Source organism: Phocoena sinus, chromosome 10 (assembly GCF_008692025.1).
Source record: "Phocoena sinus isolate mPhoSin1 chromosome 10, mPhoSin1.pri, whole genome shotgun sequence".
NCBI classification, from domain to species: domain Eukaryota; kingdom Metazoa; phylum Chordata; class Mammalia; order Artiodactyla; family Phocoenidae; genus Phocoena; species Phocoena sinus.
Window position 1 is genome coordinate 5,759,739 of NC_045772.1, and position 12,400 is coordinate 5,772,138.

The 12,400-nt window shown below is 51.5% G+C and overlaps 1 protein-coding gene across 1 annotated transcript in view; it reads left to right on the forward strand.

The window, feature by feature from the left end:
* EFCAB6 (EF-hand calcium binding domain 6) overlaps positions 1-12,400 on the forward strand; it is a 219,918-nt gene that overhangs the window by 155,526 nt on the left and 51,992 nt on the right. The window contains 1 exon segment of the mRNA XM_032645421.1: positions 8,856-9,044. Coding sequence (XP_032501312.1) covers positions 8,856-9,044 — 189 coding nt within the window.

Genomic DNA, 12,400 nt, shown 5'->3' on the forward strand with positions numbered 1-12,400 from the left:
AAGGCTGGCTTTTCATTCCGGATGGCCAAATTCAGCACCAGGCTTTCGTCACTCCTCAGGGGTCAGGTGGGACCAGGAATGGTTTTCCTATGGTTGTATCTGTCCTGTTCCCCCGTAGAAAGAAGCCTTGGCCAACAGGCTGGCCTTCAGGAACATGGGGAGCCAGGTAAACACTTGTCACCAGTATTAAATACTAGACTTGAGAGTTTTGCCTTTCCAAGGAACCAGGAGTTCAACCACATCCTTTTACTGTTTCAGAGAACTAAGTCCCTCCCCAAAGACTTAACTCTAATACAAGTAGCTCAGCAGACAGATCTGCAATGGGTAAAGGGAAAAGTGGTCTCTCCCCATCACCTAAAGATGGAAATCAATGTTGCACAACTGTTTTATAGATCAGTAATTTGCTGGAAGAAAATCACCAAAGTTTTGGTAACTTGGAGTGGTTTCCCAAGAGTGTCTTAAACTGAAACTCGTACCTAATGTCGACTACATTTTTCAAAATGTGCTTTAGATTTAGCTGTTTTTGAACCAGGCCCCCAGTTACAACATTCCCTGTGTAGATGTTTAAGTTTCAAGGTGCACTGACAATGCGGTCCATTTCCAAGTTCCAGCTCTGTCTTTGAATTACTTTCTTCTTCATTATATGTTAGCTGCCACTTGCATCCCCGCAGGATCGTACCCCAATATTGCATGTCCTCTCAGAGGCAAGCCCACGGAGCAGTCCATGTAGTATTTCAGCTTTTCATCTGTTCAAAGGGGAAAGCTGCAATGTTGGCCGAGTTTAGAATTAGGCTGTTTTGTGTCTAATTTAGAAAAGCAACTTGAAGTTCTTACAAAATCCTTGGTTTCTTTTTTGTTTTGTTTTGTTTTGTTTTAGGTCAGTTCCAACTCAGGGACAATTTGGTCTCCCTACCCGTTTTCTCTTTTGAGGGACTAGATGAGTGGGTCCATCTGAGTAATCAGAAGATGGGGTGCAGCGGCCAAATGCGTGGGGCTCTCTCACCATGTAGACCTGTGGATGATGCGGAGGTGACTGTGTGGTCCTGACGCTCGGGGAGCTGTCAGGGAGCAGGAAGCATTCACTCCAATACCAGGGTGCAGAGTCGCCTGTTATAAATGCCAGAGGAGGGATATGTCGAGCAGAAAGGGAGACAAAAGTATGGGTGCTGGGGGCCGTGGAAGAGCAGGAAGCTGTCATGGTGGGAGAGAAACTGAAATTGTTCCAAAGGTCCAGATGGGGAAGGAGGGCTGCCTGACCCACGGGCCAGGAGGACGGGTGAGGCATTCTCCAAGCAGTGCCTGGGCTCCAGGCTGAGGAAGGAAAGGTGAGGCTGATCACCTGGCCGCAGTCCTCCCTTTCTGGCAGTATTAACGAGTCATTCGGAAACAACAAAATGTGATGTGGGTCAAGCCATGCTTTAGGAAGCCTAGTCAGGAAGCAGTTCAGAAAAGGGGTTGGTGGGGTGTGGGCCTCGAGAGACTGTGGTCTCCATCAGGGAGGGATGGGGCAAGCTGCAAGAATGAGGGGTGTAGGAGCCAGGTGTCCCCGTGAGGAAGGAGAGCATACTTAGCCCTCTTCCCGATGGGGGACAGAGCAAGGTTCCATGTTCATGAGAGGGAGACACTCACTGTTGCTTTTGGCTAAAGTTTCTTTATACACGTATTAACATGATTAAATACACAAATATCTACCCTGTGCTGAAAACTGTTTGAGATGAGAATTTCATCTACTTTTGTTTAGCCGGCTGTTTGCCGTAGATGGTGAGTGGTTGAGAGCTCTGCAGCCAGACATGCCTCCACCCCTTATAGCTGTGTGGCCCCTGTCAAGTTACTTAACTTCTCTGTGCCTCACTCTGCCCTGCTGAGTTAGCTCAAGTGGTGTATGGATCAGGGTAGGCTGGCTGCGGTAACAAACAAGGCCAGCATCCCAGGGGCTTGCCCCATAATGATGTCAAAATGTAGTGTGGGTGTTGGGAAGCTCTGTTCACAGTCATTCAGGGACCAGGAGTCCCACCACCCCTGGATCTTATGTGTCTGCCAGCAGAGAAGGGAACAGAGTACAGAGGACCCTCTGGTCAGCTTTGTAAGGACCAGGCCTGGAAACATGGCCATCACTTTGCCCAAATTCTTTTGGCTAGAATCCCTTGATGGCTGCACCCCTGCAAGGGAGGCTGGGGGTAGCAGAAGTCTGCAGGGGGATTGCGCTATTACTCAGAGGCCGGGAGGCTGCTGCGCCCCAGGCTGGAAGAGCAAGCGAGGGAGGTTACACAGAGATAAGGGAGCTGCTCCCCACCAGCAACTGCAGGGCAAAGGGGAGGCCGTATTATTTGGAGACCAGGAAATTGCCTCCACTCCTGATGCTGTCTCGGAATTTGCGGGAACCTCGACTGCTGTGCTGAGCCGGAGCTACGGAGCCATGACAGCAGGTCCCCTGGGAACAGCCTGGCCCTGCCCTCTTCCCACCTCCAAGGGCACAGCTCCCTGGGGGCAGCCAGGGGGCAGCTGGGAAGATGTGCAAAGGGCAAGCGCGGGGTCGAGAGCCACCAGATGAATGTCCAGCCAAAGGGCAAAGGGTGTGTCACATTCCAGGGCTGGGGGGTCACCTGGGTGGCCAGGCAGAAGGGGAGGCTGCGCATCAGCTGAACCACATCGTGAAGGGCAGGACGAGGTGGGGACCCCATCCTGAAGGCCAAGTGTTTGGTGGGGCCACATCGTGAAGGGCAGGGCGAGGTGGGGACCCCATCCTGAAGGCCAAGTGTTTGGTGGGGCCACATCGTGAAGGGCAGGGCGAGGTGGGGACCCCATCCTGAAGGCCAAGTGTTTGGTGGGGAAAGAGGGAGGCAGGCCCACGTTCCAGAAAGATCACTCTGGCCACGGGGAGGAGGATGAATTGCCAGAGACGGGGAGGGAGGCACAGAGGTGAATTCAGGGCTGTCTTCCCTGGGTCGTGCCTGGAGGACTGGGACGGAAGTGACAGGTGTGAGAGAGATTTAGGAAGTGAACCCGCAGCTGAGGGGCTATGCTCTGAGGGGGCCTGCACCCTGGCCCATGGCGCCCGGACTGAGCTGTGTGACCTTGGGCCAGTGGCTCACCTTCTCTGAGCTTCAGTAATCTCTCCAGTGGGATGGCAATGGGAACCAAATGATATAAAGAGGGTACCTGGCGTAGATAAGCATAAAAATTAGTAGCAAAAAGATCATATAGATTTGAAATTATTTTCTGATTACAATATTAATGCATACTCATTTTAGAAGACTCAGAAAATCTAGAGAAGCATAAAGGAAAAGAAAAGACAACAGCAAGAAAGCAGCCGTACCCCACTCAGCAGAGAGGATAAACTTGGTGGTGTGGTTTTTTCATCCATTTTCTAGGCGTTTCCATGATCTTGGTTAGCCGTCCTCACCCTCATTCCACCTCCTGGCCTGCTCCTCTCAATGGCTCAGCGTTTGCTGACCCTGACTCACCCTGGTCCACTCCCTCCAAGTCCCTGCCTGCCTTACAAAGCAGGAGGGCTAGGCGGCAAGGTGGTGGCCCGCGCCAGGCTGTGCAGGCACCAGGAGCCTCCTGCAGTCGCCCGTACAGGGGGAGGGGCATTCTCCCACCCGGCGGGAGTGACAGGGACCCCCGGCAAGGCAGGGAGCAGCTGGGGCCAACGTGACACTCTGCCAGCTCCCGGGGTCTGCTAGTGAGACGAGGAAAGCCCCCGCCAAAACTGGGTAGCTGGAAGTGAGTAGGAAAATAACGTTCAGCTCTTTCGAAAACACAGAATTAGAAAATAGGGAGAATATAGACAAAACTTGTCAGCATCCATTGTTCACTCGACATTTACGAAGCACCTGTGAAGCGCGCGCTTTCAGAGCTCCGGGTTAGCCTGGCAGGTCTTGTTTACGCTGGAAGTAAATTAGTGCATTAACTCCCCCATCTCAGTGACCTGGCACATGCGTGCTTAGTTTTTATTCACACGAAGTCTAGCATGTCTAGCGGCTCTTCTGGACGGTTCTCTTCCAAGTGGTGATTCGGGATCTGGCTTCCAGTTGTGGCCTCATCCCTCAGCAGGGTCCCCTGGGACCTGCAGAGCACAGGACCACACATGGGCTTCGGCGGGCTTCGGCCCAGAAGGACACACTTGTGCCCACAGCCCGCGGCCCAGGGCCGGGCCGTGGTCCCAGCTAACTGCACAGGGGCGGACAGAGTGGGGAGCACATGCGTGTTAAGCTAGCCTGGCTCACTGAGGGTTAAAGGTACACAACCGTCAAGCCTGAAGGAGGCCGCTGTGAAAGGAAACCTGGTAACTGAAGCCAGGCAGGATCTTTTAGCACGAGATTTCAGGAGCAATGCACTTGGTTTTGGAGAGACTGCAGAGAATAAATTACAAGAGGAAAGTGCGTCCATCCATTCATCCATTCATCAGAGCAATCATTAAGCAGGATTTTCTTGAAACTTCCTAAGTTGCAAGCCCTGTGCTATATTGTGGGGTTCCAGAGAGGAAGGAAGCCTCCACCCTCAGGTTGCTCACGACTCGGCCGGGAAGGCAGCAGCTGCATGCCGGGAGGGAGAGGCTGGGCAGCCCGGGCTGTGGGTGTTCAGAGAGAGACCCCCAGGAGGTGCGATGCCTGAGTTGTCTTAAGAAACGGACATTAGCCAGAGGTGGGGAAAGGGGGTCCTAGTGAGCAGAGAGGCCCAGAGCCGGGGGAGTGGGAGGTCCCTGGGATGGAAGAGGAAGGATGCTGCTTCCGTCAGAAGAGCCTGAGACCCAGAGCCTGCCGGGCACAGGGCATCCCAGGGCCAGGGCACAGAGCTCTGGGGGACACGCCCTTCGGGGGCGCTCAGTGTCCTGAGCCCCTTCTGTAGCCTCGTTTCATTGGGTAGAACTCCGCTATTTTAGATCTAAAACAAACTTTGCTGAAAAACTATGAAGCCAGTGTATTACAAAAATGCACAGACGACTCAGGTAGGACAGCGGCAGCCTGGGAAACTTGCGTATAGATGCCGGTCGTGTGCGACCAGCTGATCGCGCAGACCTGGCAGAATGTTCGGGAGATAATTAATGCCCAATTTATGCACATTTCTTGTTTGGGTAGGTAAGTTGTATGTTAGTATTCCAATATAAAAGGCAAAGACTATTAAAAAGTCCCTGTGTCATGTGCATCGGCCCACGGGAAGACATATGACTCTCGGTTAACGTGAAGCTGGGTCATCTCTGTTGCCTCAACCAAGGCAGTGTCTAGAGAGAACCTACCCTGTGCCATGCTGGTTGAACACCTGGACCAGGAGAGCCTCTGGGTGGGAAAGGATTTGAAAAGTTTGAAGGAACAGTTCAGAAAAGAGAGGATCGAATGGGACGTGATGGTCGGGGATGAGTTAGAAGAGCTGCGCGTGAAGGAGGGACTAGCTGGACAGGCCCTTAGCTCCGCATAAAGGACACCTTCGTGACTAACGTCGTCTAGAACTACACTGGGCAGTCCCTGAAGGAGCGGGTTTCCCATCTCTGGCGTGGCTTCATCCAAGGCCAGACCGCCGCTTATTGGGGAGCATAAGGGCGGGATTGTGGCCCTGGTTGGGGATGGAGCCCATAGTGTCTCATCTGTGGCTCCACCAGGACTGGCTGAATGTGCCATTGGGCACTGCCCCCTTAGGCAGCTGGACATTGTGTGCTCTGAAGGGCAGCTCTCTGAGCCATCGGACCACCCTCACAGATGGTCCCCGAGAGAATCCCTCTGTCCAAGCTGCGTAAGGACCACGTCTCCCTCTGCTGCAGGCCTGGGTCGTCAGTGGGGCTTGCACCAGACCCTCTGAATCTGGGGTCAGTGATGCTGGAAGATTCTTCTGTCATTTATGTAAGAATCAACTGCTAAACTGAGCATGAAAGGGTAAGACTTTCACAGCACAGCAATCGATGTGAACATATTCAGATCATGTGTACAACCAAATTGCTGTGTGTACAATAGATGGGCAGAGTAATCTGATTATATCATAAATTAGTGGCCATTGCCATATGCAAATGCGAGTTTTTATGGGTCCTCTGTTTATGTGCACATTTTTCGTGGCACATCTGTTGCCGAACCCTTTTAAAATTCAACCGTTACAGGCAAGTTGATTTTTTTAAATGTGACACGAAGGATTATCTGATGAAGGGTGAGGTTATGGAAGCTGAATTAACTCTCTTATTATTCATATTCATAACAATATTTTAGGTGCAGTTGTGCAATCTGGTCTTCTGTTCCTTGGAGATGCGAATAGAATGTTTATGATCTTTATTAATGAAGTAATTAAGAAGTGTCTTTCCATTCAGTTCAAGTGTCACGATTGAGAATTTGTTGTTGGGAATCTCGTGAGCGTTGCCTGCGGGGATGGCAGGCCTTCCTTAGGGACACGTGCCCTTCACGTTCATTGCTCATCAGCCAGGTATCGATAAGGAAGTTTTGCGAGGCATGTTGCTGGGAACTGTGGGTTCGCCCATCAAGATAAACGAGGCATGGTCTCTCCTCGAGAAACCCACCGTCAAGCAGGGAGGGAAGACACGGACTGAAGTGGGGGAAGCAGAGGTGGGATGTGGTTGAGCCTTTGGGTGGCGAATGGCAGCGGCAAACACCAGGCCCTGGTCCCAGCCTCTACCAGCACTCACCCCGCTCCCCGGCCCTCACCACAGGCTACAGGGATCCAGGGGAGGCAGAGACACAGTGCTTTTGCCTCAGGACGAGAGGGAGGTCCCAGAAGAGGCGCCCTGCTGGCCAGGCCTTGCTTGTCAGGCGGGTGGTCTGTGCACGTTCTCTCAGGAGCGCCCTGTAGGGGTGGGGAGCCCCCTTGGGGAGCTTTCTTCTAGGGGTGTCTTTATAGAGTTGCATCACAGCAGCACTCTGGTGGCATCAGGCTGGTCACGGGCCTGATGCAGCTCAGCGAAAGACCCACGGCCCTGGGATCGCCCTAGGAGCTCAAGAAATGGCAACCCTCCCCTTCCCAGGTGCACTGATGGAGAACTAGACTCTCCTTCCTGCAGCTGTCCCGTCACCAGCAGTAGGAGAAGCCATTTGCTAGAGGCACCGGCCCTTCGTGCCGCCTGGCACGTAAAGCCACCACAAGCCTCGGGCTTCCTCTGGTGGGTGGGTCGCTTTGTTTTGTTTTAGAAGGAAAATTCACTGACTAAAGGTAGAATGGTACTTTTGGGGGTTGCAGGCACTAAGGTCGTACTAATAGCGGACGCCTGGAAAGGTCTGGGAGGGCTTCCCAAACCCTTAGTAACAACGACGGCACTGGGGGCATGATTCCAGCCAGCAGGTCTCAGAGCGCCCTCCCCCTCCGTGCTGCAGCCCAGGCGAGGAAACCGAGCCCGGGTGGGTGGCGGGACCTGGCCAGCGACTCGAGGCCGGTGAGCTGGCGTCTCAGACATCGCTGCCCTCCCTGCCCCTCCGTCGCAGGAGGGGACTCTCCTCACCTTCTAGGAAGGAGTCCCTGATGAAAGCAGGCCTGGATGCTGGGAGGCAGGCGGAGGTGAGACGCGAGGCCCAGGGGGGCCGCAGGGGGAGGGGTGGGCAGGGGGGCCTCGGGAACTTCTCACCCCTCGTCCTCCACCCAGCACCCCAGCCCTTGAGGACAGGAAAGTCGGGTAAATAAATCCGTCCTCCTCGTCGTTACTCAGTTGGGAGGGTCGCAGGGGACCCGGTGCTGGGGCGGCGGCCAGCGTGTGGTCCTGCAGCATCTGGCCGGCGGCGGAGAGCAGAGGGGGCCCTGCTTCACACAGGAGAGCCCAGGGCGCCTGGCTCCGTCCCGCAGGCACCGACAGCAGCCGGATGCAGCGTGAAGCCCCAGACATTGTGCAAATACCTCCTCAGCCCTCGGAACGCTGAGTTCATCTGGGAAAATCACCGCCGGAAATGCCATTTTTATCGGTTAGAGGAGGACCGAGATCTTTCCGTGAAAATAAATGCTTCTTTTCTTTAAAGAAAATTGGCAATTTGCCTTAAAAATTTTTATTGAAGTAATTCTATTCTATTTGAATGATGTTGGGAGATAAAAACCCTCCATTATGCCTTTTTTAAAATGAATTACAATTTAGAAAAATCCCAATAATAGAAAATGACATAAAAGGTACATAACATAATCCTTATCTTGTTTTCCTTACTAGTCTCTCTCGTTGGTTGTGTGTAATTGGCATCTCTTCAAAGAGAAAATGGGGAATTGGAATCAAGTGGCATTCGTTTATTTGAGTTTTAAGATTGAATATGCTTTTTTTTGGGGGGGGGTACGCGGCCTGTCACCGCCGTGGCCTCTCCCGTTGCGGAGCACAGGCTCTGGACGCGCAGGCTCAGCGGCCATGGCTCACGGGCCCAGCCGCTCCACGGCATGTGGGATCCTCCCGGACCGGGACACGAACCCGTGTCCCCTGCATCGGCAGGTGGGCTCCCAACCACTGCACCACGAGGGAAGCCCCTGAATATGCTTTTTGACGGATTTTCTTCTGAACCTTAGCGTAGTTCCTCTTACATGTAGGTGCTCAATAAAAGACCGTTGAATTAAGGAAGGGTTGGTTTTAATTTTCCGTGGTCACAGTCGTATTTCTAACAGAATGACAGAGGATGAATCCGGTTGCTCTCTTGGGGTGGTCCAAGATCACCTTGTGTGAGGTGACCTTCCTGTTGATCGATGAGCCTGTGGATCGCCTGAGGGTCTTGTTACGAGCAGGTCCAGCTCAGGTCTGGGGTGAGGCTCAAGATCCTGCGTTCCTGACCCCCGGGGAGGCCGGTGCTGCAGGCCTGCAGAGCACACGGGGTGTGAGGAGCCAGGCAGATGGAGTGCAGATGGTGTTAAAGCCCTGAGCATCTCGCACTGGTGAGAGTTTTGTTTGTTTGTCTTTAAAGGTATGACACCGAGGGAAGAGGGCACATTACTTACCAAGAAGTTTTACAGAAATTGGGGGTTAACTGTTCAGAGGCTATTCATCAGCCCTACGCAGAGGATTATTTCAACTTCATGGGTCATTTCACGAAGCCACAGCAGGTGCAAGAAGAGATGAAGGAGCAGAGCACGGAGAGGGCTGTGCCGGCCGGGTGAGTCTGTGAGCACACGGCCCGGGGGCCGGCGTCCGCTCCTCGTTGACCCTTGCAGCACTGTTTGTTCTGAAGTGGTACCTCCCAGTGCTGGCAGAGCTGCCGTGAAATTGTAATACTCATTCACTGCTGTAGATTCTAGAAATCGGCGCTAAGTCACAAAGCTACAAAGGAGTTAAAGAGCTATAAGCCTACGCCACCCTACACAGTCACACTCTCAGGTCACCCTTGAGAACTGAACCTTTGAGGCGTTTACTAACCTAAGCCCCTGGCCCCTCCCCTGGACAAGTAGAATGGAGGTTCCACGAGGACATGCCTGTCTCCACCTGGTTCAGAACAGTGCTTGATGCCTAGTAGGCACCCAGTGAGTATTTGTCCAGCGAATGAATGAACGGACAGACACATTCTTTAACTCAACTTAGCACAACTTTAACTTTGGGACTTTATCCCAAAGAAATAATGCGGAAGAGGCCAGCAGTTTAGCAGGTAGAAGGTATGACTTGCAGTGTGTTTTCAACAGCAGCAACAAAAGGACACCTGTCGGCTTCCCTGGTGGCGCAGCGGTTGAGAGTCCGCCTGCCAATGCAGGGGACACGGGTTCGTGCCCCAGTCCTGGAGGATCCCGCATGCCGTGGAGCGGCTGGGCCCGTGGGCCGTGGCCGCTGGGCCTGCGCGTCCGGAGCCTGTGCTCCGTGGTGGGAGGGGCCACAGCAGTGAGAGGCCCGCGTACCACAAAAAAAAAAAGAAAGAAAAGGACACCTGTCAATCCCAGATGAGGGCCTGGCTTACAGAGCGTGGCCCCAAGGAATATGAGATGGTGTATGCCAGTTTCAACCATCACCTCAGACACTGTGGGAATGTCTGGGATAGAAGGCTAGTTGGCAATGAAGTTTTAAACAGTCTGTATAGGGACTTCCCTGCCGGTCCAGTGGTTAGGACTCCACGCTTCCACTGCAGGGGGCTCAGATTCGATCCCTGGTTGGGGAACTAAGATCCCAAGTGTCCTGTGGTGTAGCCAAAATAAATAAATAAACAGTCTGTGTACCATGATTGGAGCTACACCAAATGTACGTGCCTGTCCACAAGATGCTGTACAGAAGGTATCGTGTTGTATTTGGATGGTGGGACTGCATGTGATTCCTTTCAAAGTTTAAAAATAGTCACTGATGAAACTAGTCACTAATGCCATATTTTAAAATTCTAAAACAATGGATAAAGAAAATGTGGTACATACATATACAATGGAATATTATTCGGCCATAAAAAAGAATGAAATATTGCCATTTGTGATAACACAGCTGGACCTTGAGGGCATTATGCCAAGTGAAATAAGTCAGACAAAGAAAGACAAAAACCATATGATCTCACTTATATGTGGAATCTTTAAAAAAAAAACAAAAACCCAAGCTCATAGATACAGAAAACAGATTGGCAGTTGCCAGAGGTGAGGGTAGCGTGGGATGCCAAAGTGGGTCAAAAAGCACAACTTCCATTATGATAGAAATAGGTCCTGGGGATGTGATGTACAGCAAGGTGACTATCGTTAGTAATACTGTACTGCGTATTTGAAAGTCGCTAAGAAGGTAAATCTTAAAAGTTCTCATCCTATGGATGGTGATGGACGGTAACTATACATCCTACAGTGTATACGGATATCAAATCATTATGTTGTATACCTGAAACTAATATGTTATATGTCAATTATGCCTCAAAAAAAAGGAACATAGGAGAAAATTTTGCCGCATTTGATGTGACCCTAAAGGGATGGGACAGACTTTCTCAATCAGTCTCGGTCCTGGGTGGCCACCCATCAGCACTCCCCAGGCCTGGGACCCTGCCCCCTGCTCCAGAGGCTTACCTCCCTGGCATTCTCATCTGCGTGTCTGTCCATCTCCTGTCTGTCACTTCACCTCTCTGTCCCCATCATCTCTGAATGAGTGAATGAGCTGTTGCTAAAGAATCCCCAGAGGAAAGAAGCACTCCAAGGACACAGGGATGAAATGTAACGGCTGAATGGGGTTTAAGAGAAGGGCAGTTGGAACACACCCCTGAATTACGTCTAAGTTACTGAGTTATAAAGCCCGAAGGCAGAGAATGGAGTTGGTGAAATTTCCAGTAAAAATATGCGCAAGATTGGTATAAATATCAAATATGCCATAAAAGTAACAAAAAAGTGGAATTTATCTTTCCCAGACAGGGCTGGCCTCATCACCCACACGTGTCTTCCCTTCCCTCTCTCCTGCTACTTGTGAGTAACGAGGCTCTGGGAGGGATCTCACATCCTCAGCATCGTCCGCATGGTCTTTCTCTTCTTGTTTCTGTTTGTTGTGCGATCGTGGATCTGTAGCTGGAAGAACTACGTGCCACTGGACGAAGCGTTTCAGATCATCAGGCTCCGAAAACTGATTCACACTCACCCGGTCCCCTCCCACCATCACGCTCCCTTACCAAAGAAATCAAGCCCGATGCGTAAAAATTCATGACCGGCTTCTGTTTCCTCAAAGATGTCAGATCGCGAAATTGTCAAGTCACTTTCCCCTTCAGGATGGCCCACTTTTCAATTTCGGTGTCAGTGGGTCTTCCAGATAACCCATCAGATGCAGTGTTTCCAGGACTTTTACCCTCCTCATTTATACTGAAGCTTTGATAAGATTAAGAAACAGGAGTCGTGTTCATTCAAGTGACTGAAATTTTATGTCTGCCTCTTAAATCTAAGAGGTTTAATTTTGTTTGAAATGGCCTGAATACATTTTAAAAATTCAGAAGAATCCTTTTCTGAACCCCTATTTATTTTCCAGAGTCAGACCAGCAATAGTGAACTAGCGGCGGAAGCTCAGCCGCCTGTTCTCAAATGCAAATTGCGAGACACAGGAGCAAACCCAGCCGGGCTGCACAGGGTTCTCTCCAGTTCTCTCCAGCGTGCCGGCCAGACTGTGTGTGAGGGGCTCTGCGGCCGTCCACCGGCCGTGCCACTGCCCTCTTCGGGCTTCCGTCTCGTTGTCCAGACCAGGGACCAGACACTGTGTGGGCTGACGCGGGTTCTGCCTGGCAGTGTGGCGTGATCAGAGCTCCGAATCCTCACTTATTCTGAGCACATATTTACCCTGCGAGAGAAATAATTACTGCCTGGAAACCAGTCCAAGAAATACTGAACGCCTCAATTTTCTAAAAATATGTATCTCAAAAAAAGTTTTGATTTTTTTTATACCTTCATTTGCTTTCATTTTGAAGGATTAAGTGGAATATAATAGTTGTGATCACGAGTAATCATGTTGTAGGATGGGACAGAATTCAAAGTACACCTGTGAGGGAATCCAGGGTGTTGCTGCCCTTGGGATACATTCCCCGGACAGTTA